This window comes from Anthonomus grandis, chromosome 5 (assembly GCF_022605725.1).
Source record: "Anthonomus grandis grandis chromosome 5, icAntGran1.3, whole genome shotgun sequence".
Taxonomy (NCBI): domain Eukaryota; kingdom Metazoa; phylum Arthropoda; class Insecta; order Coleoptera; family Curculionidae; genus Anthonomus; species Anthonomus grandis.
In genome coordinates this window covers 28,802,836-28,830,730 of record NC_065550.1, presented here as the reverse complement: position 1 = coordinate 28,830,730, position 27,895 = coordinate 28,802,836, and the positions used below count along the sequence as shown (strand labels likewise).

The following is a 27,895-nucleotide window of genomic DNA, read 5'->3' as shown; positions in this document are numbered from 1 at the left end:
CAGTGATACCAATAAATGCCTGAATATTATTAGTAAAATTATTTAAAATTGTAGATTTTGTTTTATAGTGTAATAAGAATTATGTCCCTTCATTGATTGCTTAATATCATGTTTATAGATGTACAGTAACTGAGTATATTGGGTTATAAGGTTTTGGGTGTCTATTCTACAATTTACTCTGGCCCAATGAAGAATGGTGCTGTGCTAAAGCTCCTTTTTGTCTTTATTGATAATATTGCAATCATACCACACCAGACAATTAGTTCTCGATGTGACCAAACTGCTTCTGGCATATTATAATCACCTGCCAAAATAAATCTATGACCAGGATAACTTATTTCATTTAATTGTTCTACAACTTTACAATAAATATCGTAAATAGCCAAGTCAGATATAGGATACCAAAAATAAATTTTATTAAAATGTAGGTATTAACACGTTGAAGAACACTAACACATTTTAGAAGTTGTCAATTTTGGCAGTTTATTTTTTTTTAGATATCATGTTTTTAAGTATACCAAAATATTTTTAACACTTTGAATTAAGTAAAAAAAAAACATTTTAAATTAGTTTAAATTTTGACGCTGATGGACGTTCTGTCACAATATTAAGAATTTACCAGAGGCGATAATGACACAACGCTGATATGCGTCTAACGCTGATCAGCGTCGAGCCACATCATAATTCCACATAATAATGTGACTGTGTCACAACGCTGATCAGCTTTATTTGTTTTTCTTTTTAAATGAAAGTTAACACTTTCAAGAGAAATTTCTTTATTTGAAAAGATACATGGGAATGGCTTAAGAAAGACTAATTTATACTAATTAGCATTTTTTTTCATGCCACTCCTCGAAACAGTCTGGATCATGGTGGCTTCTCAGCACAGCCTTTGCACCGGTAACTTGTCTCCTTACGTATTTTCTTGCTTGTGCATAACCTGCATTTAAAAAAAAAAAACAGATTTTGTTTGATTTTGCGGTAGGCTCACCTGCATTTTTTTCTGGCCAGTGGCCATTTGAACTTAGTGCAGGTTCCTGTGCATAAGTTACTTCAGAGAAACTTTTCTCTGAGCGTCGATTGTCATGTTTTTGACTACGTATTAAATCTTTTGCTTCAATGTCCCTAGGCAATTGAATTAAACATTTTATTAATTCATCTCTAAATTGAAGATATCGGAATTTTCTGGAGTTGCCTTTGCCGAATTTACGAGTAAGATAATACGCATTCCACACCGTTACATCAAGTAAATGAAAAAGAGCCTTTTTGTAACACCGTATGGTTTTTCTGGGGTGGAGTAGGTCGATGTCATTTGATCGCAGCGGTCAATGCCGGTCATATGATCATTGTACGTGGCTACTTCTTTAGGTTTCATTTGCTCTTTTCCATAACGATTTTTTACGCAGACCATCTGAGGATGGTTTCGGGTAGTAATCACCAACACGTCACGCTTATCCCGCCATTTAGACACATAAACTTGTTTCCTCCTAACCCAAAAATGTTGGCCCTTTTTTAGTTTTCTTTTAATTAAAGTTTTTGGGTTACTTTTCCTGTTTGAACGTAAAGTGCCATTGGTGTGCGTCTTGAAACTTAGCAATTTTTCGGACAACTCATAGCTATTATAATAGTTATCCATAAACAGTTCATGAGCTTTTATTAAATAAGGTTTCTTCAGCCTTAGCACTAGAGCTTCAGTCTTAGTGTTGTTTGACTCGTCATCTTCGTTTACTGGACCACTGTATAATTCCATATTTAGGAGGTAGCCGTCAGATGTTGTTAGTTCAAAAAATTTAAGTCCATATCGGGACTTCTTATTCTTTATGTAAACTCTGAATTTTAATCTTCCACGAAAACTCAATAACGATTCATCAATTGAAAGTTCCTTGGAAGGGCTATAAACACTCTGAAATTGCTGAATTAGCATGTCTATTAGGGGCTGGATTTTATCCTTGCCTTTAGAATTCACTGGAGAACAACATAGAACCCTTAAAATTTGCTCAAACCTTCTGGATGACATTAAATATGAAAATATGGGATGAAAATACAATGTATCCGAATAAGAAAAATAGCGTCGCATGTTCTTGGTAAAAACTTGTCCTTGTAATAGGCACAGACCCAAAAACCTCTTCATTTCTTGGTTGCTTACCGGGCGAAAACTTGCATATCTGCTATTGTTTTAGGTCTATTAGTATTTGTTAATGATATACCGTAGTTGTTTGTACAGTCAACAAGGTAGTCTAATATACTTGAAGTAAACAGGCATTCAAACATTTCCATAACTGTTGAGTGTGGTCCAATATTTATTTTTAAAACGTTGCTGCCCTCATCAAAGTTAAAATCAGGAATTGGAGCGATCGTAGGTTCCCAGGGATCTATATCCGAGACTAATGGTGAAGAAGGTCTTGGCGTGTGTGATGGAGAATCCTCTGATGGAACAACTTCGTCATCTAATACAGGTACTGTGTTTTTTTTTTGCTTGTACGTGACTGTCTTTCCATATTTGGAGCACTTGAAGACAGTTCATCACTTTCATCAGATTCGGAAGATGGTTCATAATTTTTGTCAGAATCATAGCACATCACCATCAACATCTGCAAATGGATCTGGTTCTTCATCTGTCGATAGTTCATCGAAAAGCTGAAGAAGCCGTTGCTGATCTCTTTCGTATGGATCATAGTTATTTGTGTCTTCCATCTAAAATATATAAAAACTAATTAATGAAAAGATCCATTTCCCCATTTACCCACTTATTTTTAACACATATTATAAATAATTCCTAACAATACTAACCTTATTTTACACAAATCACCACGCTACGATATTATTATTTTATAACACTAATCACAACACAAATCAGTTTATCAACATGGCAGTACGGCAGTAAATGGGTAACTAAATGCAACATAAGTGCTTCCTGGGACGCTGCAGGGTACTGTAATAGGGTGACAGTACCCTGGTAATATTCGAATGCCTTGTGACAGTGGCTAATAAAACCCATTATATTATACGATATATACGATAAAGCAAAACGCTGCACCGCGTCCTGCCATTTTTAGCCATCAAGCAAAGGACGCAGAGCAGCGTTGTGTCATATCACATTTTTACGAAAAGACGCTGCTCAGCGTCTCTGTCCTTCAACGTGTTAATTAACTATAAATACCAAAGTTATTAAAAAATCTTAGTTAACTAAGAAGCATACTTGTAAATAAATAATAAATATTTATAATTTTTTATTTGAATTTGAGATAATATAAAATTTCACATATGTAAAAACTAAAAACCCACCTAAAAGCCTCGTATGAACCTTGAATAAAAGAGCTTTTGTTACCGAATAATCTGATGTAAGAACGCCTTTTGTATCTTAAAAACTTTAGAGAGATTTATAGTCGATCAAGATCTGAGACACAACAAATGTGTAGTTTTGAAACGCATATTGGGATTTTTGGCCTACTTAAGATATGTGCATATTTTAATTACATTAATATAGAGAACTTCCTGAAAACAGCTAACAGCGTAAAAATGTAACCCAAATTATTACCTAAATCTGCCTAGAAATACTCATAAAAATTTAAAAATATTCACATCATTCAACATTTCCGGAATAATCATGAAATATTACACTTACCTGACTCTTTCTAAACAAAAAACCTTTAACAGGTTCAAAAAGTTGATGGTCCATCAGTTCCAGCTCGATCATAGGGGCGAACAACGTGATCCTTATACTTCTTTGCGGAATAAACTCACTGAGGGCATCGAAATCTTCTGAGGAGGGCGGGAGTAAGTCCTCCAAAGGGAGATCTGGCTTAGGAACATAGTAAGGAGGATAATCGTAGTAAGAAGCGGCCACATTGAGGGTTGCAAATCGGTGCAATAGACCAGAACAGATACGAAGTTTGAAAGGTCCGAAGCACAGGCGTAAAGACGATTCTTCAGTAAGGTTACTAAAGAAAAACGGTTATTTTGAGGAGACCTCTATAATACTTTTTTACCTAAACTCGAAATTGCTTCCCAAGTCCGAAATCATCTCACTACTAAAATCATTAGGTATCTCCAGCTGATACACATAATCAAAAGCAAAAGCGGGCGTTTTCTCCAATAAAATCGACTCGTTTGTGGTGGTCATATGGTACTCCCAAGAAGTATTATACTCCCTTTTACCCCCTTTATTTTCAATAGCTTGTGCGTCAAAAAGCGAGTCAATTTTATGTGTATTAGTTAATGCACCTGAAACAAATCTCACATTTAAAGACTTTACTTAGAAATTACCAATCCCTCACCAATTTTCAAGTAAGGCACAGTATTCTCGTTAACCTCAGCATTGCCACAGCTACAATTGCCGACGGGAACCAGACGAGCCTCGCTAATGCCTCCGGTGCAATTAAACCACTGGATCCCATGGATTAATGTGTCACTATAAATGCCCGTCAGGTCTAAAGTAAGCATTGGATGGTACTTAATTTTTTTGTGTGAATAATAGCCCCTTTCTGAGTTTGATTCTGAGACCTATTAAAAGTCCAAAACTAAGTTAAAAGACTCTAAAACACATAGGGAAAATGACCTTAAAAGTAATGAGGGCTCTGTCAATATAAATGCCAAAATGTAAAGTATGTCCCCGGTGACTTTTTAAGTCCTCACTGTCCCATTCGTCCTCCCAAGGGGCTGGTAATACTGAGGATACATAGGACCATGCCCAGCCCGTCCAGGAAACATTATCATCATGGTATTCTTTGTAAAAAACACAATTTTAAATATTATTGTTATCATGAATGTTACAGTTTTTTTAATTGCATTATATTACTTAGTCATAAAAACATTTGATAGACACAAGTTTAAATATTCATCAACATTAAAACAGCTATGAAATATATGGACAAAAGCATTTTCTTAATGCCAGGAATGCAAATAGTTAATGTATACCTCCATATAGCACACAAATAAAATTTTAATCTCCTAATGTGGCCTTAAAATGTATAATACCTTGCCACCAAATATAAAAGAATGTACGAATCTTAAAAAAGTCCTATTTGGTATCAAAGATAATTTATTCTCTCATGATTCTCTCAGAATCTCACCTTAGGTATGGTATACCATTCTGGGGTGTTGCTAATCAGGGCTTACTAAACTTAGTTTTTGTTCTTCAAATAGAAGCAGTCCGCTTTATTGTTAATATAACACAAAGAGAATCATGTAGATTACACTTTGTGACTCAAAGAATTTTAACTCTTACATCCGTTTTCATACTGGAAACATGTTCCCTTATCTTTAAAAACTGTGATGAACTCCAAGGGCCTATTCATCATCCATGTTAATGTCACAAATTGTAATAAATTTTTAGGGGTGTTTATTGATGATAAGCTAAAGTTTGATAAACACATTGAGAAGCTTTGCACTGAATTGGCATCTGACTGTTTTGCGATTAGAACATTTAAGTAAGCAAGATAAATAAGAGTATTGCTAGAAAAGCTTACTTTGCCTTAATTGATTGGTTCACCTGGCTTATGGGGTTTGCTTCTGGGGCAACTTATCTCTTTCTTTATTTAGTTCTGTGTTCATTTTACAGAAGCGTGCAGTTCGATATCTGTGTGGACTTAATTTAAGGGACTCATGTAGGCCTTATTTTATAAAGGAAAATATATTGACTCTCCCTTCAATTTTTATTCTTGAGACTGCTTACTTAATGTATATGAAATATTACTCTGTATTTAACTCTGTTAACTTAAATAATGGGGAATATATAATTGCACTTTTGAAAATTCTTCTAACTTTGTACCTACAAACTAAAAAAAGGCAGATTCACACTTTGCGGTAGGCGAATGTTAACGTTTAGCCTAGCCTAATAAAATGATATAATCTCACTTTGAATTAGATACGTTTTAACTTTAACCTTTTTTATTGCAAAATGATACATTCGCACTATGGAATGGGTACATTTAAACCTAAGGCTTGCGCACTATAAAATAACAGAATCGCACTCTGGATTAGGCTGGCTGGGTTACTTGCACATAATTTGTAGCGTGACTTTCTCAGCCTCTCTCTCCCGGTTTATTTAGTTAAAATTCTATGTAAGTCTAAGTAGATTGTTTCAAAGAGCCAATCTTTTTTATTTAAAAAAATATATAAAAATGTTCACTTGTATCTATATCGAATTTTAGCGCTTCCACATTGCCAAGAAAGTTACTTTACAAATTTTTTGCAAGCAAGTAAAGTTTCGATTGGAAATAATAATTAACAAAGTTTAATGGACTTGTATATAATATACACGTGTTTATAATATAATTTCTGTATATTTTTATTAAAAAAAAATAAAAGGGTACTGGCATTATTACATAACTATGTATATTATGTATGAATAAAAAAGTATCATAAAACAAATATGTGTGAAATAGGCTATAATACTACTGAATTATTAGAGCCTTTTTTGTTCCGGACGGCATTCCTCTCTTTCTTTTTAGGCCAAGGGTAGATTTTTCGCTTCGATTGGCACCTTTTCTCGCTTCAAAATGACTAACAAACCCAAAGAATGTTGGCATACATTCTGTTTCAAGAAACTTGAGTAAGTACACTGAGATTTTACTTTGTCATTGTCAGAATAGACAGTTATTCTAACTATTTTCTAAAATTTACGAAAACTTTCAAAACATTCCCAATTCAAGTGGGTATTTTTCCACATTGCGGAAAAATACCCCATGTCTTCTTGGGTTAACACTTCTGCTCCATTCGTTGATTTTGTATAATAAAAAAAGTTCTTTCATCTTTTTTTTCTTCAAACATTTTCGGTTTTAATTTTACCCACTGATAAACTTCTGTCCATATTTTTGTTGTTAATTTAATGGTTGCAGCAAATGGTTTGTGATTGGGGTTCGATGGGTTACGTTCATATGACCATTTTTCAACTAATGAAACTCTCAAAACTTCCAGAAACTGGCCTACAGGAAGTCGGAAGTCGTGCTTGGAAATTGATCACTGGCACCTTCGTACCAAAATTGATTTTCTCCGTCTTTTCGAAATAATTTACGAAGTTCTTTATACTTGGGTTATCGTCACCCACACCATGCCATTTTTTAGGAATAGAAGTACAGCAGCTGTAAAAGTCTCATCGTCTATACTGACTTGTAGGGCATGAATATCTCGAATAATTTCATTTTTTTCTTTTATATTTCGAATTTTTAACTCAATGTTTTTCAAAACATGAAAAAAACACTGAATTCTTCGATCTGGTATTCCGAATACTGCTTTAAATCCATTTGTGATTGCAACAGAAGCATCAGCAAGCAGCACATTTGGTTCTTAAATTGTTCCATGTAGACTTAAACACGATTTTTTTGTGAATTAAATATAAAGGAGAAATCAGTTTCTGTTTCGCTATAACAAACTGCAACAGCAAGTGGGTGAAATACTCTACAAACATCTGATGTTCCAACTATCAGAACTGGATAACCTTGCCAAATTAATTTGTATGTGGCATCAGTTTGGATTTTCTTGATATGCGTTAATATTTGTAGAAGTCTCTTGGTGGATAGAACAATTTTCAAATCCTGGTTTTGAGAGTCCGTGTCATCAACTTCAATTTTAAAATCTGAAGATAAAAATATGTTAGTTTTTATATCAAAATTATATAAGAGACTTATCTAGTACAAACGGTTGATCTTCATTATTTGGAATTAGTAATGCACCAGCTCTGTAATTCTCCTGCAGAAATAGTAGATGATCCAAGAGCTTTTGAGCATAATTAAGTCAAAAATGTTTTCAACTGTGATTTTACAGGTGATTGTTCATTCCGACTACGGAAGGCTGCAATTATGGCATTAGGTTTTTTGATGCCATCGTTATAGAGCTGACGCACTAATAACTTTGCTGATGATGAAAGCGCTTTGCTGTTATCTTCGTGATTTGCATGCTCATCTTCTGTTTAAAAAAGACTCACTTTCATGCATTCAGAGTGATACAATAGATACTTTCCTGCAGGACATTCATTCTTCCTATATCTACATGTACATCTGAAAGTAACCTTTAATCCTTCCATTGATTTATAAGAAGTAATTTTTTTCCACATATTTTCGCTTTGAATGAAGTTCTCAGCATCCTTTCCACTATAATAAAAGGGGAGTTACACATTAGAAATACTGTTGCCAATGGATGGAATCAGTACTTCCACTCCGTACTAGTACTTTTTTTGAGGGATACCTAAAGGGAGGGATATCTAAAAAATTTTAAAAGACAAATTTCCCGAAAATTATTCAACTTTAATTGAAAATTATGACAGATCCTTACCCTTTTCCCCTAAAATAAATATCCAAAAAAACCCTAAATTATTAAAACGAGATATCACTGATCCCTCTTTTTACCACCTATACCAATCCCTACCCCGAAACTTTGGTTTTAGGATTTATGTACATAAGTTTTGATGTAAAAATAACTAGTCTGTTGGAAAAGGACATACAACTAGAAGAAAATTTGGAATAAGGCCAGTTTTTCACATTTACATTTTTTTTTGACTCAAAAACAAATCTGTGATTCGTACGCACCAATGTAACCACATAAAAATGTTCTTGATTTCTGACTTTATCATAACACTTCCACTATCTACGGAGTGAACGTAACTCTATTTTAAACAAACAAACCATAAAATGGCACATTCGCACTTTGACTTACTTATTGAAGGTCATTTGTTGCCGTCACACTTTTTTTTTCGCTGGCTTCCGCTTTAGAGGTATTGCATTGTCGCTGTCAGAGTCATCGGATTGCGGATCGACGATAAATTCTTTACACATATTATTCATTATTTTACTTTATTTTACGCACCCACACTTGTTTGTTGTCGGAAACTAACCTATAAAAATGTCTAGTGTTTACACGCCCATGCAAAGGCCCGGACTGCGAGCATCTGCGATTTAGCGTTTTTCGTTCACGTTCGGCCCTATTATTCAAAGTGCAATGTATCGTTTTTTCGTGTAAACCGTATTTAAAAAGTGCATTAAAAAATTTAAGAGTGAATTTTTTTTTTTAAAGTCGAAAATTATTACAATAAGTGGCTGCGATTATTTTCGTATTGTATCAGATTTTATCTCGAGCTAATGTTATTTTCTTAAAGTGCATTTTGTTTATGAAAAGTGGTATATATTAATTTTTGTGCATCACCTTTCATGAAAGTTTGAAATATTTTTTGATGTGTATTCATTTCTTTTTAAAGTTATTTTACTCTTTTTTAAAGTGCGCTTAATTCTAACCCTTAAATAATACCAGGTCATCTTTTAACATACATTTGCCAATACCTACTTCTGGTTTGACACAAAATTCAATTTTTTAGAAGAGCAAAAAAATATTTAATTATCTTCCCACATGTGATTACAGAAGATTCAAACATAAAAACGTTTTCGACAGCAGGTAAAAACAATCCTGCTTTATAAAGCATTTTATAGCTTGGAGGAATACTTCACAGAGCATTTTTAAACTTAGTTATGTTTTAATATACACTATGTAATGTCATTTGTTTGAGTTTGTAATGTAAGTACTGTTTAGGCAATAATAATGGACATATTTTAGATTTTGATTTCTTACTTGTATATTTGTGTTGTGCTATTTATTTTGATGTTACACTAATATGTTTTGGATAAATGATTGATTGTCTCAGTTGTTGATTGTTTTCAAAAAGAAATATATATATGTATTTTTTACCACAGCTTTGATAACAACACCTTGGTGTTTTAGACGCATAAAGCTTTATTTGATTTGATCTGATTTATTCCTCAACACAAAACACATCAAATTCACTGTTTTCCTTTACCAATTCCCAAATCTTCTCTAGTAAAAAAGTCTCTGATTTATGAGGGTCGAAAAATGTTTAACCATGTGCCAATCAATTTAAGAACAACTTTTTCTCTTAAAAATTTTCACTGTCAACTAAAAAAACTACTTTTAAATAGGGCTTATTACAGTTTGGGTGAATTCTATCAGGATGAGCTCTAATATTTAAACTTTGATTGCTTGTTATCATTAAGTGTATGATTTAATTTAGGTATGTTTGTATAGTAAATTTTAATAAATTAGTTTTAGTATTTATGTGTGTAGTGCTCATTAAGTGTATGATTTAATTTAGGTATGTTTGTATAGTAAATTTTAATAAATTAGTTTTAGTATTTATGTGTGTAGTGCTTAGGTTTTTATTATACTATGCTTTGTTAACAAAATTTTATGATGATAAAGCACTTTTTAAATTTGAATATATATTGTAATCATAAACTTAGATTTGTAAGGATTATTAGTTTAAGTTTTTCTTTGATTTTTCAGCTAAATGATGTACTGACGATTCTTCTATGATTGTTAAATATTGTCAATTGTAATATTTAGAAAATAAACAATTATTAAAATCTACTTACCACCTTTGTTCTCAGAAGAAGTAGTGGCCCCATCGATGGCAGTTTCACTCTCTGGCTTCAGCTGTTTCTGTTGCAAAGCATAGAGGAGCATTAATAACCGCATGAGCATTGGCACTTGTTGCTCCGTCATGCTGAATTCCATGCTAAAAATTAAAAAAATAATTTTTTTTTCATGTATGGACCATTTCTTACTTGTTGCAATAAATGTCTAGTCTTGTTGTTGAGGCCACATTGGCAGTGGCGGAATGATAGTTCCTTAGTAAGTGCATAGTCATTGAGCATCTAAAAATACCAATTAAGAATTATTTATAAAGGATTTTATAGTGTTGTACCTGTAAAGCATTGGTTCTTGGTAAACTTCAATTTTTCCAGAAGCATTTCTTTTGTCCAAGCAGAGGGTTAGATCGTTAACACTTATCACTTTCCTGAGGATCACTTGAGCGGGAGAAAGATCTAAATGTGATAGTTAGGGAGCATTAGAAACCTTTTAAATGGTTTTATTACCTGTATATGCTGGCTCCCACTTTTCATTTGCACTTTCAAACTTCAATAGTTTAACATTAATTGACAACACAATGTCCTCCTCTACATATTTCAATATTAAATTGTTGCAATGTATACTAATATTGCTCACTATTTTGTTTATTAAAGATTGTATGTAACCTGGAGGGGCTTCTTTGAAATCTTTGCTAAAAAAAACAATAATTTACAAGTTTAATTTAAAAACAGCATGGACTTACTGTTGTCCTGCCACTTTTTCTTTGCCTTTTTTCTTTGGGGTAGAAGGCCTAACTCCCTTTCCTTTTAAATTTAAAATGCATTCTAAAACGAAGGATAAATGAAGGGTCAAATTCAGTTATTGAGATTAATTTAATACCTATAGTATTTATAGTGATTCTTATGGGTTCAGAGGCAATTTTAGTCCATGGCACATGAATAGTTAGTTCCCTGATGCTGCCGGATATAAAACTGAATGGCAATTGTAATTCTTGCTCAAGCACTTCTAGGTTAAGTTCCAAGTTGTGGAATGTGGCATCTCCACCCCATAATGAGACCTGAATGAGGATTGCAAACGTTTCTTTTTTTTGATATATAGAGTTATTACCTGTGAATCTTCTGGTTTAAAGTTATTAATGTATCTGTTTACATAGCTCAAGATAATGGGAGTAATATAAGACTCCAATTTGAACATTTTAAACGGAGGGTTTTTATAACATTTTTAAAAAACTCGGCCGATAAGATGGAATTTACGTGTTTAATGATAAGGAAAGACGATAAATGCAAAACGGATAATTTATTGGTAAAATTGTGGTTTATTTTTGATTTCCTGATGACAATAAACAAACCGGTTGACAATATTGATAGAGAACATATGACTTTGACAACTGACAATATGTACAAGGAACCGCTAAATGGGGGAAATAACACAGTGTTGTCACATAAGGAAATTGCAGTTTAAGCCTTGTCCCCAGAGTGGCTGACTCATGAGTGCCTTCTCTAAAGTGGATAATTCACTCTGTATTTTTTTAGTCTCTGTGTTATGCGTAAAATAAAGTAATATGATATTTATTATTGAAAAAAAAACATACCGAAGACACCCATAATGTATTATTATTTTGGTAATTTTTAGATTTCGGTCCGAATTAAAAATAATATGAATAATAGGATAAAATTAAATTCATTTTTCATATAAATAACAAAAACAAAATTCTCTTTCATCTTTCTGTTAGTATTCTTTTTTATTGACGTGTTTGACGTTTGACATAACGCCGCAAGGTGACAGCGTTGCCATACATGTCTCTTGATTAAAGAATTTGTTATTCCTTCCATATGAATTTTTTTAGTGTGTTTAGTGTGTAGTATCTGTTGTTAGAATTATATAATGTAGAAATATGTTGATTAAACGTTTTGCTAGATAACAGCGGTATAGATGCAAAAGAAAAACTTTACAGGAGAGGCAAAATTTCGACTTTTTGGCCGGTTTTTCGGACTTATCCCTGTCTTAGTTCTTTAATATCCTCGGTATAATTCTAAAAATGTCCTTTTCTATTGTGGTTTTTCCAATTACGTATAAAAACACTCATCTTATAATAATTCTTTGCCCATTTTTAAACTATGTCCAGGATATAGGTCTCAGAAGAGGCAAAATCTCACCTATTTGAACGGATTTTCCTCTTATTTTAATATCATAGTTTCATGTTACGAATATTGTCGGAATCGCCTAGAACTAGCGTAAAGTATCTAATTATACTCAAAAAACATCACTTCATTTCCATCCTCTTTTAATTTTTGAAGTGCGATAAGGATATATAAATGAGAATTCGTTTTTTTACCTTTTTATATATCAGCGTTTATCGTTTTAAGGTTTAAAAATACTTCAGATTGGAAAGGAAATATACCTACCGATAAATTAATTGCCAAATTAATTCAAACCTAACCAAAAAACTGAAAAAGGGACAATTTAAACTCTACTAATAGCGTTCCATTTACGGCACACTCGTTCACAATTTTACAGCACAAAAAAAGTGGCAGTGCCCTCCAAGTCCTTCACTCTCCTTACAAGTGGAAAACGCTATAAAAAAGCAGAATAAGGGAGGCTTGATGATATTGACATTTCATGTACGGCCATATGTCAAAAAACTGTCAATTGAAAAGTTTGTTTATAGTTGTATAATTGGCAAATTTTACCATTTGTGCATAAAATCCTCAAAAAAAAACAAATAAATACCCTACAAATATGGCTTTTGCCCGGTTGGCAGCCCTAATAACAACCCGTCACGTATGTTCCATTCTGCCGAACCAATTGGGACCCCAGGCCCTTCGAAAAGCGGTTTTTTCCACAAAACCTCTGCCAACCTGTTCAACCCCCTTAGGAAAACTCCAGGGTAGACTACGTTTGGAGTACACTTGTAAAGTGTGCAATGCAAGAAACCACCATCATATTTCCAAGGTGGCTTACAAGGAGGGAGTTGTTATAGTGGAGTGCTGCGGGTGCAAAAATAACCATTTAATAGCAGACAATTTAAAATGGTTTACAGACTTGAATGGTAAAAGGAATATTGAGGAAATACTTAGGGAAAAAGGTGAGACTGTTAGAACAGAATTATTGGACTACCATAAGTGATTAGAGTGGGAATTTCCAGTTTATATATATGATTAGACTAATTATTATAGTACCTGTAACATAATAAAATGTTTCGCTTGTGGGAGACTGTTGTGATGAGTAATTATTGTTAAAATAAACAACCACTGGTTTTTTTATATACAGATTTTAATTTATCGTCCTGCCACCTTATTTTGCACATATCTCCTTATATACTCATATATAAGGTATAAGGTTGTTGGCATGGCAACTGATGTTTGTATCTCACTGACCACAAAAAAAAAAAAGGTAAATACTGCAATTACATATTTACCAACAATTCCTGCACATAATGTGATAAAATGGGACTGTTTCAAAAATTGGCACATTTCCTGGGAGTGAGAAAGAAAGAAGTCAATGTCTTGGTGGTCGGTTTGAATAATAGTGGTAAAACAACTGTGGTAAACAGTTTTAAAAATGAAGAGAACCAAACTAATGAAATTGTGCCCACGGTTGGGTTCAGTGTGGAGAGATTTCAAAGTAAGTTAATTATTTGTACTTTAATTGATAGGGGGTGCACTATAATTTATTCGTAGATCAAAGTTTGCTCTTCACAGCCTTTGATATGTCAGGGCATGGAAGATACAGGGATCTTTGGGAACATTATTACAAAGATTGCCACGGAATTATTTTCGTTATAGACAGTAGCGATCGTTTACGTTTGGTGGTGGTAAAAGAGGAATTAGATTTACTTTTACAGCATCCAGATATTTGCCAGAAAAGAGCCCCTATTTTGTTTTTTGCTAACAAGATGGACTGTAAGGACTCGTTAAGTAGTGTTAAAATTGCTGCTGCTTTAGGTAGGAGTATTTGGAAGGCTAAAAAATATTTTTTTATGATTTAAACATTGTAGGTTTGGATAAAATAATGGATAAGCCATGGCATATAGCGGCCAGTAATGCTATTACAGGCGAGGGTCTACAAGAAGGAGTCGAATGGTTAACGCAACAAATAAGGGAGATGTTAAGTGTTAGAAGTTAATAAAATCGCATACAAACTTATTTATGTTGTGTTTTATTATTGATTATCCAAAATTTGTTAGAATTAATTATAAATTTAAATTATGTTATTAGTAATACTGTCTGTCGCTAGATGTCACACTATCGAAACACATGCGTAGACGTGAAATCATTTTGAACTCTTGACACCCCCGTATTTACATTATATTGCTGACATTTGTGTTTTTTAGGTTATGTCCAATTGTTTGGAAAACATGAATTTTAACATAAAAATTCAGCGATTATGCCTAAAATGCCACCACATGACCAAGCTGCGCTTCAGCACAGCCAAATTACCGAAACACGATTTGGCTAAAATAAGAAACATTGGAATAAGCGCTCATATTGATGCAGGTACCACTTTTGCATTAGGTTCTCTTTAGAAAAAATGTGCCCTAACACCTTGTAGGAAAAACGACAACCACGGAAAGGATGCTCTATTACTCAGGGCTTATAGACCATATGGGTGAAGTGCACCACGGGAACACTGTTACAGATTTTATGGACCAAGAAAGGGAACGAGGGATAACAATAACTTCTGCGGCAGTATCTTTCTTTTGGAAGAATCACCAGTTTAATTTAATAGACACGCCAGGTCATATAGATTTTACCATGGAAGTTGAACAAACTTTAAATGTGCTAGATGGAGTTGTGGTTATTCTTGATGGATCTGCAGGTAAGAAAGAATTCGAACTAACAGGGTTTCTTTTTTAATTTTTTAAATATTTTTTTTTTAATTAAAAGGATCATTTTTTTTTCATCTCTGTCTAGACTATAAAATATCAAAAATCCATTATAGCTAAAAAATTTATACATTTATACATACATTTATAAAGGTTGTTCTGATATCTTGTGCACTCCATTAAAAACCATTTTTAATTGTGTGTCTAAAAACAAACACATTTCCAGAAGTGCTTAAATATGCTTTGGTTACTCCAATCCTCAAATCAGGAGATAATTCTTTGGTTGACAACTACAGACCAATTAGAGTTCTTAATTCACTCGCAAAAATTTTTGGAAACATTTTATACCAAGATATTTTGAGCTCTTTCATGAATAAATTCTCTCAGCAACAACATGGATTTCTACCAGATGCCTCAACTGTCACCAACCTCAGCACTTTGACTGAGGCAGCTGCCAATGCAGTAGATAGCCAAGAGCAGCTAGATGTTGTCTTGACAGATTGTGCAAAGGCTTTTGATCGGGTTGACCATGGGCTGTTGGTGAATAAGTTGGGTAAATTTGGTTTCTCGCTGAAAGCATGTAGATTTATGGTATCTTATCTTACCGGAAGGCCTAAGCAAGTAAGAAATGTATTTTTAGATCTAGTTTTTTCTAATGTTAAGGACTTAAGTGTTCTTAAAGCTTCTGACCCTCTTTTTGAAGCTAATTTTCATCATATTGGATATGAGTGTCATTTGAATATTTCAACAGCAAATAACTCAATTTTTTCAAATCTAGCTTATGAAGAATTTTTTTATGATTTCCGAAACGGTAACTACAATGAGCTTAATATCTTTCTATCCTCAATTAATTGGAACGAGTGTTTATCTCATAGTGATCTTAACTTATCAATCAGCGTTTTTTATGAATATCTCTCTATGGGGATTGCATATTTTATTCCTTTAAAGAAATATAGAACTTCCTCATTTCCTAAGTGGTTCTCCCCTGAACTTAGAAAGTTAACTAGGAACAAAAGGAGTGCTCATTCATTATCTATGAGAGATAATACAGACGAAAACTATATAAAATTTTCTTGCCTTAGGTCTGAATGCAAATGTATGTCTGATTTGTGCTTTCGACAATATATTGAAGGGATAGATTCCGGCTTACAGAATGACCCTAAATCATTTTGGAAATATATCAATGATAAGAGGTCCAATTATACCCTTCCCAATACCCTCTTTTATGGTGACAAGCAAGCGTCCAGTGGTTTGGATATTGCAAACATGTTTAAAGAATTTTTCCAAACTGTTTATTCTCCTGGTATTGATAATAATCAGCTGCAAAATGGTCCCGCTAATGGTTTAAATTTAAACATTAGTAAGATCTTAACATATGATATATTTGAAGGTATTAGCTCACTCCCTAACAAGATTACTGCAGGCCCAGATGGGATTCCGAATTTTCTCTTGAGGAAATGTGTATGTACTCTTGCCATTCCTTTATCTTTGTTATTTAATGCTTCCTTACAAACATCCACATTTACAATTGCCTGGAGGGAAAGTTTTATTGTGCCATTGTTTAAAGCTGGCCATAGGGATGTCATAGATAATTATAGAAGTATTTTCATTCAATCTTCAATACCTAAACTTTTTGATAGCCTTATAGCTAATCAACTTTCTTGGTTATGCAAAGGCTTAATATCAGATTCACAGCATGGGTTTTGCAAGAATAAGTCTACTGCCACTAACTTGATCTGTTATCAATCTGATCTTATGAGTAAATTAGAGGATCATAAACAAATTGATTCTATATACACCGATTTTAGTAAGGCGTTTGATCGTATTGATCATCAAATTCTTCTGTCAAAACTGATCTCCGTAGGGTTTCATGTTGATTTTGTGAGTTGGATTAAAAATTCTTTAACTGGCCGTATTCAAAGGGTCAGGGTAGGTGGACATCTTTCTGATCCTATCAGCGTAAAATCAGGTCTCCCTCAGGGAGGGCATACATCACCCTTATTATTTAACTTATTTATTAATGATATAGTTAACTGTTTCCTGTATAGTCAGTGTTTGATGTTTGCAGACGACTTAAAATTTTGGAGGGTGGTTGGTAGTATTGTGGATCAAGAATTACTACAAGCAGATATGGATAGCTTAAATAATTGGTGTGAACAAAACAATCTTCATTTAAATGTTAAGAAATGTTGTGTTATTAGTTTCACTCACAGGATCAACTGGTTTCAATCCAATTGCTTCATTATTAATGAGCCACTGAATTATGTTGCATCTATTAGGGATTTGGGAGTTATTTTTGATAAGAAACTCACATTTATTGATCATATTAATTCAATTTCTGTAAAAGCATTAAAATTGCTAGGGTTTGTTATGAGAAACTGTTCATATTTCTCAGTCTCTTCAACAAGAAGAGTTTATTGCTCCCTAGTAAGAACTATATTGGAGTACTGCTCTGTAGTTTGGTCTCCCAGTTTTGGTACCACCAGATTAATATTGATGCTTTAGAAAGAGTTCAACATAAATTCCTGAGATATTGTGCTCATAGAACTTTAACTGTTATTGAGAACCATGACTATTCTTATATTGAAAGTCAATTATCTATTCCGACACTGTCGCAACGCCGTAATATTTCTGGTGCTAGTTTTATATATAAGATCGTTAATAGGCTTATTGATTGCCCTGCTCTGTTGGGTCGCATACGATTTAATGTTCCTCATCACGGGTTGCGCCATAATGTAACCTTTAACATTCAATTCCACAGAACATCCTATGGAATTAATAATCCTATGGATAGGTATATGAATTTGTTAAACAATTCGAATATTGATGTGTTTAACATAAGTTCCTTAATGCATCTAAAGAGGTCACTTACTTCATAATTGTGCATAAAATTTTGTATTTACATTCTTGCATATAAATTATTAAGGTTGTTTCTAGTGTATGTAGTATAGGTGTTTTTTACTAGTATTAATTTTTTAAGTAGGTTTAGATTATGACAGTTGTTTATGTAAATATTATTGCTTTGTAAAATTTACAGTTAATGGGGTTTTCCCGTATTATAAATAAATAAATAAGTTAAAGTTGGTAAAAAATTGTCAAAAATATATATAGTAACATCTGGGGTGCCTCAGGGCAGTAACCTTGGGCCTCTCTTATTTCTAATTTTTCTGAACGATTTGCCAAACTCTATAAAGCATGCTGGATGTCTCGTGTTTGCTGATGATTTTAAATTATTTATGCACATAACATCTCTGATTGATTGTCTTGAGCCGCAAATTGATTTGAACTTGGTGGCCCAGTGGTTCAGAGAAAATAAAATGTCATTAAACATAGATAAATGTCAAATTCTCTATGTTTAATGTTATGTAATTTACTACAAAAATCATCTAAATCCTGCATTTTCAAATAACAAACTGCAATCAGGTAGTAATGTCACTACTATGAAAATTCGCTTAGATCATCTAGATTATAATATATTCTCTACCTACCGATCCCCGTCAACCAATGTACTTAAATTTTTGGATGACCTTGATTTATTTTTTAAAAATTGTCAAAAATCTAACATAGATCTGTTTTTGGGCGACATAAATATAGATTTTTTGAAAAGTAGTGATCAAAAAGTTATAAAATACCTAGCCTTAATGAATTCAATTGGATTTGTTTCCATGTGTAACAAAACTACAAGAGAAATTAGTAATACTTGTATAGACCATATATTTATGAGAAATAAAATGAAAGCCAAGGTAAAAAAAGCCACAACATTTATTATTAACCACAACATTACTGACCACTTGCCTATTATGATACATATCTCAAGTCACGACAAAGAAAATATAGACAGCACTGACACAAAAACTGATTACACACGACTAAGACATGAAGCTGAGTTAGTTGATTGGAATGCTATTTTAGCCATCAATGATCCAGAAGAAGCATGCAAATATTTAATAAACAACCTCACTGACATAATAAAAAAAACTGAAATAAAACTAAAATACAAAAGAGCAAAACCATGGATTTCAACTGGGTTAATTGTTTCTAAGAAATTTGAGATTAAATCCTACTGACGAAAATAAATTAGAATATACTAATTACAGAAATAAATTAAAAAGGTTAATTACTGTCACCAAAAATGAATACTATAAAAATCAAGTTTTTAAGCATGAACATGACATTAGAAAATTGTACAAATTAATTAATGAGGCCACAAATCAAAATGACAAAAAACCACAGATATTACAAATTAGAAAGCAAAATATGATTCTGACTAAAAACAATGAAATTGCTGATTATGCTAATGATTATTTTGTTAATATTGGTGCTCAAATTTCTGGTGCCCTTAATATCCCAGAAACGCCAACCCCTATAAAAGAATTATTGCTCCCCTGGTATCGATCAGATTACTTCTAAAACAATAAAACTTTTATCTTTAAAACTTAAGGATCCAATTACACATATAATAAACCAAATTTTCAAAAGAAGCATTGTACCATCTTACTTTAAGGCTTCAATCGTTACACCAATTCATAAATCAGGAGATAAACTTGATATAGGAAATTATAGGCCAATAAGCGTTATTTCAAATTTTGCTAAAATTTACGAGAAATGCCTTAAATCACGACTTGTTTATTTTTTGAATACCATTGACGGCATATCAGAAAATCAAGATTTGGATTTCTTGAAGGTAAGCGGACAGCTGATGCAATGTATGAATTGGTAAAAAATGTTACTGGTAATTTAAAAGTAGGCAAAAAAACGATAGCTCTATTCCTGGACTTGCAAAAAGCATTTGATAGCGTATCCCATTCCCCCTCCTCATTAAGGTCCTTGAAAGAAATGGTGTGGGGGGACCGGTTTTGAGCATCTTTGAGAATTATCTCACAAATCGTACTCGATTTGTCAAAATAAATATTAAGCTCTCCCAAAAAAATTAAACATGGCGTGCCTAAAGGTACTGTTCTCGGACCAATTTTATTTATTCTTTACATAAACATGCTTTGTAATCTTAATGTGGGTGGGAAGGTTATAGCTTATGCTGATGACACGGTAATAATTTTTTCGGATAAAACTTGGGAAGGGGTGAGAGAAAAACTTAAGGTTGCTTTCAAAAAAATTAAAAATTTTCTGGATACATTCAAACTAAGTTTAAATATTTCTAAAACATATTATGTAGCCTTTTCACTTACAGCAGCAAATATACCAAATTTTAGTAACATTAAAATAAATGATAACAATTTAATAAAAGGGCAAAACAAAATAAAATACTTAGGAATTATTTTAGATAACAATTTAAAATGGAACCAACATGTTATATATATTACTAAGTTTTATTTGCTTAGACAGTTCTCAAACAAAAAAAATTTAATTGTAGTGTATAAGGCACTTGTTGAACCGTTGCTTAGGTATGGTATGTTGGTGTGGGGTGGTATGTACAATATGAATATGGAACAGTTAAGGGTTATACAAAATTACATAATTAAGATCATTTTGAAAAAACCAAAACTCTACCCTACTTACAAGTTATACTCAAAAGAAATATCTAAATATTAAATATCGAAACTTTACAATTTGTTACCTCACAATATAAGAACTATAGAAATCCTGGGCACATTTAAGAAGAAATCTAAAGAATACATTTTATGTAACATCTTAAATTTTTTAGAAATTTTCAATAATAATTAAAAACGATTTACCATAAATCAAAATTAAGTTTATCTTGTGTATTATAAATTTATTAAGCGCGTTAGAAGTAACTAGAGCGTTTGGAAAATAAGGCAATTGTTGTAATTTTTAGAGTATTTGTTGTATTTTTCAAGCACATACAGGTACTGCGTGCCTAGGTGCCAATATTTATATAGCTTTTCTATTTTGTTAAAACTCGATGTAAATTACTTTATGTTTCTCTTTAAATATTAAATAAATAAAATAAATTATAATTAAAAAAAAATTCATAGGCAACTTATTTAACTATAACTATATATATTTCCTAAATGTTATTGACAACAAAATAAACACTTTATGGTCAAAAATTATCACCATCACTACTTTCATTATTTGACGAACACCCCAGTTTCTTCTTTAACCAGTCACCCTTTTTCTTAAAAGCCTGTTTTCTAATATTCTGCCTTATATTCATTATGGTACTATCAATTTTAGGATTACCCTCATTTTCACTTTTTACCTGAAGGCTACCAAACAAATCATCATATTCCTGTTTTATTTCACTTACTAGGGATGACTCAAATGTAGACACACTGGGATACTTTTTAGCCAACTCTTGCATTTTTGCATTGTAAATCTTACATGTCTCATCTAAATTTTGGATATTTTCACTCTTAACAATATCTTTAAATGAATTTACTGGCCTGTCAAACGTTTGGAGTACAATATTGTCAGTTTCTTCAGGCATATCAAATTTCTGCCCTGACACTATAGCCATTGGCTTTGGATGTGCCACAAAGACAAATGCTTCATCAGACTTCATTTTGGCGAATATATACAAGGCATCATATTGCCCTTTATCACACATGGTTTGCATTAATGCCTTTAGACTTCGGTATTCCTCCAGGGTCAATCTTATTTTCACAAAATCCTTTAAGGGTTGTTTGTAGTATAAACCATATAGTAAATAAAAACAACCAATTTTATTATAAATATCGGGATGATCAAAGATTCCTTTTTTTAGTAAAGTAAAACATACATCACAAAGCACTTTTAGGGCCCTGAGGTTTTTTTGGTCGCAAAATATGCAAGTCATTTGCATGGACTGCCAGACAAGGGCAAAATCTACATAGTTAAGGGTTTGCTTCTTGGTGAATTGGGCAAGCAATGTGTCAATATCTTCTTTTACTGCTGTATATAAGGCTATACAGTATGAAATATATAGAGATTCTTTACGTGGTTTGTAACATTCATAAGCCATTTTTGTAGGATCCATTTTTTTGAAGACCAAACCTAGAACATAAAATATTAAAATTTTTTTAAAATAAATTTATTTGGCTTCTATTTTAAAGGTGTAGAAGCTCAAACCCTAACAGTCTGGAGACAAGCAGATAGATATAATATTCCTAGGATAGTTTATGTCAATAAAATGGATAGAACTGACTCAAATATTCATATGTGCTGTGAATCTATAGAGAAAAAGTTGGATGTTTCATCTATTTTGTTACAGTTGCCTGTGGTTGAGAATAATAGGTTAGTTGGTAAGTTAACACTGTTTAAGAATTGAAATTCAATTCAAAATGATGCATGCTTAGCCTTATGTAATACCCTACTTCATTCACTTAGGTATAATAGATGTTTTATCCCAAGAACTAATTAGTTATGGATCTACCACAAATAAAAACATCTCTAGAACACAATTATCAAAGAAGGAGCATCCAGAACTGTTTGATAAGGCACAAAAAGCCCGAATAAAGGTTATAGAGCAACTTAGTGATTTTGATGATGAACTCGCTAATAAAGTAATATCATTAGAATCATTTGACAGCATTTCTACCATAGAAGTTGTTAAGGCCCTACGGAATGTTACACAGGAAAGGGTATGTACTGCATTATTTGTTTTACTGTACCTGACTTATTAAGGTGTTATAAGGCCAACAATGCGGATATTGTTCTACTTTTGTATGGTTTGTATTTTTAGATGCTTTAGCCTTTAAAAAATTGAATTTTTTAAAATAATTTCAAAACGTAAACAATAAACAAATTTACTTGACATAACCTCACTTTTTCTGACAGTTCACTTGTCATACTTGACACCTATGTAAAGGTGCTTTTACACGCACGGCTAGTAACTATCGTGGTCCTACTTTTTATTCGCCGCGATACTTTCTATGACGTACCTTAACTTAGACGATGTAAGGGCCATAATGTAGATATCGGCTTATTACATTTTTTAAAATGTTTACTTTTTATTTCGTTAAAAAGACAACTTTATCTGATTCTAAACCTTACTTTTCTAATAATTGAATTGTCATACTTGTCATTTAAAGGTCCTTTTGCATAAACGCAATGCAACGACGACGATAGCTACAATATACTTACGATAGCGCATTGGTTTATTCAGTTTCTCGAATGGTCACTTTTCAACTAATTAAGTCTAAAAAGAAAACAAGAACAAATAACTTTAACATAACCTTACCTTTTCTGATACTCGAATTGTCATAGTTGTCACTTAGTTTAAGGTCCTTTTACATAGTCGCAGTGCAACGACGACGATAGCTGCCAAATACTTAGCTTTATAAAACGCATAATTATAGTGAATATCGAATTATTCAATTTGCACTACATTTTCAATTTTTACTTCATTAAATTCTAAAAAAAAATTGAAAACAGCTTTTTTTGATATAATAACCTCAACAACTTTTTTTTGACAGTTCACTTGTCATACTTGTCACTAATTTAAAGGTGTTTTTGCACGTGCAATGTGTGGCGTGTAACTATTGCGGCGCTGCTTCTTATTTGCCTTGACTTAGTTTATACATTATACTTCTTATAGATGTAGATATTGGCTTATTCATCTTTTTTTTTAATTTTTACTTTTAATTTCAATAAAACTGGAATAAACAATTTTATTTGACATAATCTTCCATTTTCTGATAATTCTCGTGTCATAATTGTCACTTATTTAAAGGTCCTTTTACATAGGAAGAGTTCAATGACGCCCATAGCTGCTATATACTTAGGCTTCCTAAGACCCATGATGTAGATATCGGCTTATTCAGTTCCCGTTAATTTTTGCTTTTTACTTCATTAAATCTAAAGAGAATCTAACCAAACAACTTTATTCGACATAACCTTACTTTTTCTTACAATTCACTTGTCATACTTGTCACTCATTTAAAGTTGCTTTTACACGTGCGATTTGTGGCGACTAACTATCGTGGCGCTCTCTTTTATTCGCGGCGATAGTTTCTATGATGTACCTTGATTCAGACTATATAACGCCAATAAGGTATATATTATCGACTTATTTTATTCTTTAAAATTTTTTACTTCATTAAAAGAAAAAGAAAAATTTTCTTTTACATAACCTTACTTTTTTTGACAATCTACCAATCATACTTGTCATGTATTTAAAGATCGTTTTACATAGGCGCAGTGCAGCGACGTTTATATTTGCAATATGCTTACGCTATCTGCTTTATAAGACGCAGCGGTTTATTCAGTTCCTCAAAATGTTTACTTTTCTTGTTCTTAAATCTAAAAAAAAACTTACTTGATATAGCCTTACTCTTTTGACAGTTTACTTGTCACTCAGATAAAGGCCCTTTTACATATGTAACCGCGATAAGGATAAGAAATTCGTTTTTTCCCTGGCGAGAACTAGACAGTATACAACTTTCTCCAAGGATTAAAAAAATGTTTAATTCCTCTACCACAAGCAACTTTTTCCAAGATTTCGTTTTCAGCGTGCCGTTCCGGTACTATTAGGAAGTTCCTACAAAAACCTCGGAGTTCAAACGCTGATGGACTCCATAATACTCTACCTACCATCCCCGGAGTCCACCACGAAAGTCTTTTCGCATTTCGAGGACCATTTCTGTGGTCGAGCCTTCAAAGTGAAACATGACAAACAAAGAGGTCCCTTGGTATTCGTCCGCATGTACAACGGACTAATAAAAAAAGGACAAAAAGTCCATAGCGTTCAACGGGGCGAATCCGAACAAGTCAGCAGGTTATACGTAGCTTACGCGGACGACTATCGCGAGGTCGACCAGGTGGAAAATGGCAATATCGCTGTACTCGGTGGACTTAAGGTGAGTCAGTTATGTCACGTTTTATGGCACTAAAATTATTTGTTTCTAGAAAACTATATGCGGTGACCTCTTGACAACTTCCCAGTCAGCATATGAAAAAGCCAAAAAAAACTTCTTGAAAAAAACATCATCTCAGGATTCCTTAGAGCCTCAGTTTGGCATTAGTGCTAGGGTACCTGAGCCGGTATTCTTTTGTTCGATCGAACCGCCCTCTATGGCCACCCAGAACGCTTTGGATCAAGCATTGGCCGAACTACAGAGAGAAGATCCGAGTCTCAGGGTTACTTATAACAGTGAGACGGCGCAAACTGTTTTGGGCGGCATGGGTGAGCTTCATTTGGAAATAATACGGGAACGGATCCTTAGGGAGTATAAAATCGATGCTGATCTGGGACCCTTGCAGATCTCTTATAGGGAGGAACCACTGGAACGATTAACCGAAGAGCTGCGGACGGACGTTAAAATTGGCAGCATAAGAAATTCGGTTTTTGTGAAGTTGTCTATTATACCAGAAGAGGGAGTCGGAGGTGTTAGTTTGAAATTTGACAAGTCACCTGAGAGCGCTAGCAATTTATCGGGGTTGTCGCGTAGGAACTTGACGGCAATAAAGCAAGGAATTGCGGTTGGGTTAGGCCAAGGTCCAAAAATTAGCTCACCGGTAAAATATTATGGAATAATCTCCACAAAAAAAGTAGTTGTAATAATATTTTAGGTTATTAACACCACCGTGATGTTGCATTGGTTTGAAGTCGGACGGGGAACATCAGACACTATTATAGTGTCCACTGTGACTCAACTAATACAAAATGTAATTTTACATTTGCTTTTTTTTTTAGTTGAAAATAATTTTAGTGTTTTTCAGCTTCTGAAAGAATCAGGTACCTGTATACTGGAACCGGTGATGTTACTAGAAATAGTCACTCCGCCCGAGCATTTATCAGCGGTAATGTCAGATTTGTCCAGAAGGAGAAGTGCGATAAACAACGTGGACATGCGCGGGAACTCGAAAGTCGTTTCGGCAACAACGCCTCTGTCAGAATTGATGGGATATTCGACAGATTTACGAACGATAACTTCCGGCACAGCGGTTTTTACTACCGAATTCTTGCAGTACCAAAGGATGTCACCCTCCGATGAGGAAAATGCGATTAAAAGCGTGAGAGGATTTTAGATTTTAAGAGGGATAGTGTGTGTGTATATAAAATATATTTTCATGTTGTTATTATTTTATTCGTTGTTTTCCTCTTTTTTTATTTGCGTTATCGGCTCTCATAATTAAACTTCAGTTCTTAGTTCCTTTTATTCCTTCTTCTGCTTTTATTCCTTTTAACAACAACGTAGAGGAATTCTTGAGGCTGGATTTGAGAGTAAAACCGTGGTCCGGAGTTAGGAGTAAAAAAAATTAAAGAAACATAGGCACATATAAATACTTCAATTTTAGCAAAAAGAAAAACAGTAAATAGGTATTAGTCGATGAAGCACGCTTTTTGGGATTCATCGAATGTTCCCAACAATGAACATGACGCATCAAGCTTGGGTAATTTAATTATAGAATTTTTGGATAAAGTGGGTATACCAATAATTGCACAATGTTAAAAAATCTAGCAATCATTGCAAATCTAGTGCAAGTATTATGTTAGAAAATATTAACGGCCTACAAGCCAAGATTAAAGAAAAATGTCCTGATGTAAATGATGAAAGATATCCTGCGGTGTATACGAGGACTGGCTATTAAATAACGAGACTGGGTGCCCTAGACGGGTGGGGAAAAAAACGAGTAGTGCGTTGGGTATCTAGATATCTTGTCTATGCACGTACCAAAACACGTTTTCGTCACTATTATAGTATTCGTGCAGTAGCGGTTTGAAATGAAGGTGTTTTTTTCTCGTGACGAAAAACAAGAGCAACGCATCAATCTTAATTTCTCGGTAAATTTATTTATTTATTTAATATATCAACGGGCTTTGGCCCAATATTACAAAAAAATATAAGAATAATAGTTGGATGATTAAACTAACCTAACCTAACATACAATTAAAGCTTAGAATATAAAGATTACCTATGACAAAGGAACAATTACCATCACAATTCACAACACCTTATAGTTCTAGTTGAAGACAGCATTATCAATTAATAAGATTTAATTTCTTAATGAACCCTGTGCGCCCCTCAAAGCAATCAATTACATCAAAATACTGATTAGCCTGCCTAACAGTCCTTGCCAGAAAAGAATTGTGACCATAATTTGTGCGGTGTGTTTGGCTGTAAAAAGAAGTAACTTGCCTTAAATTGAAAAAAACTCCGACTGAGTGCTATAAATTGTTGCAAGAGGCCTATGGGGAAAATTCTCTCTCTCGTGCGCGTGTTTTGGAGTGGTGTAAGCGCTTTAGTGAGGGCCGAGAGAGCACTGAAGATGACCAGCGGTCAGGTCGCCCTTTCACTGTTTCATCTCCGGAAACAGTGACCAAAATCAACCAAATTGTGCGTGCAGATCGTCGAATGAGCACCCGGATGATTGCCGAGGCTGTTAACGCCGATAAAGAAACGGTTAGAAAAATTTTACACGGGGAATTACACATGACAAAAGTCTGTGCGAAGTTGGTGCCAAAAACCTGACTCCTGACAAAAAGCTCTCGCGTCAACCGGTCTGCTCAGATTTCCTTGAAAGGTTTTTTTTTTCAATACGATGTTGAGACCAAGCGGCAATCGATGCATTGGAAGACGCCTGAATCGCCCAGAATAAAAAAAAGCAAGGATGTCCAAATCAAAATTCAAGGCAATGTTGATCGCTTTTTTCGACATTAACGGTATCGTGATGACTGAATGGGTTCCAGAGGGTCAGACTGTCAATCAGACTTACTATTTGTCAGTTTTGGCAACACTGCGAGAACGAGTTCGTAAGAAACGGCTCGAGTTGTGGAAAAACAACTCGTGGATT

The 27,895-nt window shown here is 33.5% G+C and overlaps 4 protein-coding genes across 4 annotated transcripts in view; 2 read left to right on the top strand and 2 right to left on the bottom strand.

Moving 5' to 3' along the window:
* The window catches only part of LOC126735914 (intermembrane lipid transfer protein VPS13B), an 88,436-nt gene extending 76,716 nt beyond the window's left edge, over positions 1-11,720 (bottom strand). Inside the window, exons 1-11 of the mRNA XM_050440037.1 lie at positions 11,482-11,720; positions 11,254-11,431; positions 11,117-11,198; positions 10,881-11,065; positions 10,709-10,829; positions 10,569-10,658; positions 10,377-10,519; positions 4,559-4,725; positions 4,278-4,503; positions 3,990-4,224; positions 3,626-3,941 (exon numbers count right to left, since the gene is read on the bottom strand). Coding sequence (XP_050295994.1) covers positions 3,626-3,941; positions 3,990-4,224; positions 4,278-4,503; positions 4,559-4,725; positions 10,377-10,519; positions 10,569-10,658; positions 10,709-10,829; positions 10,881-11,065; positions 11,117-11,198; positions 11,254-11,431; positions 11,482-11,568 — 1,830 coding nt within the window. The 5' untranslated portion in view covers positions 11,569-11,720. The remainder of the gene's footprint in view (positions 1-3,625; positions 3,942-3,989; positions 4,225-4,277; positions 4,504-4,558; positions 4,726-10,376; positions 10,520-10,568; positions 10,659-10,708; positions 10,830-10,880; positions 11,066-11,116; positions 11,199-11,253; positions 11,432-11,481) is intronic.
* A 1,954-nt stretch (positions 11,721-13,674) lies between these two features.
* LOC126736449 (ADP-ribosylation factor-like protein 6) lies at positions 13,675-14,519 on the top strand. The gene is made up of 3 exons (XM_050440795.1): positions 13,675-13,998; positions 14,055-14,318; positions 14,372-14,519. Exons 1-3 carry the CDS (start codon positions 13,821-13,823, stop codon positions 14,497-14,499), a joined length of 570 nt encoding a protein of 189 aa, XP_050296752.1. The 5' UTR covers positions 13,675-13,820; the 3' UTR covers positions 14,500-14,519.
* A 183-nt stretch (positions 14,520-14,702) lies between these two features.
* On the top strand, positions 14,703-26,187 carry LOC126736447 (ribosome-releasing factor 2, mitochondrial). The gene is made up of 8 exons (XM_050440793.1): positions 14,703-14,870; positions 14,926-15,192; positions 22,213-22,401; positions 22,487-22,740; positions 24,610-24,957; positions 25,007-25,615; positions 25,670-25,765; positions 25,820-26,187. Exons 1-8 carry the CDS (start codon positions 14,711-14,713, stop codon positions 26,126-26,128), a joined length of 2,232 nt encoding a protein of 743 aa, XP_050296750.1. The 5' UTR covers positions 14,703-14,710; the 3' UTR covers positions 26,129-26,187.
* On the bottom strand, positions 21,180-22,932 carry LOC126736448 (uncharacterized). The gene is made up of 2 exons (XM_050440794.1): positions 22,771-22,932; positions 21,180-22,153 (listed from the first exon to the last, which is right to left on the bottom strand). Exon 2 carries the CDS (start codon positions 22,134-22,136, stop codon positions 21,222-21,224), a length of 915 nt encoding a protein of 304 aa, XP_050296751.1. The 5' UTR covers positions 22,137-22,153; positions 22,771-22,932; the 3' UTR covers positions 21,180-21,221.
* Positions 26,188-27,895: the final 1,708 nt, after the last annotated feature.

Excerpts from the sequence above, each read along its gene's own strand:
- LOC126736449 (XM_050440795.1), top strand. The coding sequence starts at position 13,821 with ATGGGACTGTTTCAAAAATTGGCACATTTCCTGGGAGTGAGAAAGAAA. Across the intron at positions 13,999-14,054 it reads CAGTGTGGAGAGATTTCAAA|ATCAAAGTTTGCTCTTCACA; the intron begins GTAAGTTAATTA and ends ATTTATTCGTAG. Across the intron at positions 14,319-14,371 it reads TAAAATTGCTGCTGCTTTAG|GTTTGGATAAAATAATGGAT; the intron begins GTAGGAGTATTT and ends TAAACATTGTAG.
- LOC126736447 (XM_050440793.1), top strand. The coding sequence starts at position 14,711 with ATGTCCAATTGTTTGGAAAACATGAATTTTAACATAAAAATTCAGCGA. Across the intron at positions 22,402-22,486 it reads TGAGAATAATAGGTTAGTTG|GTATAATAGATGTTTTATCC; the intron begins GTAAGTTAACAC and ends TCATTCACTTAG. Across the intron at positions 25,616-25,669 it reads GTCCAAAAATTAGCTCACCG|GTTATTAACACCACCGTGAT; the intron begins GTAAAATATTAT and ends ATAATATTTTAG.
- LOC126736448 (XM_050440794.1), bottom strand. The coding sequence starts at position 22,136 with ATGGATCCTACAAAAATGGCTTATGAATGTTACAAACCACGTAAAGAA.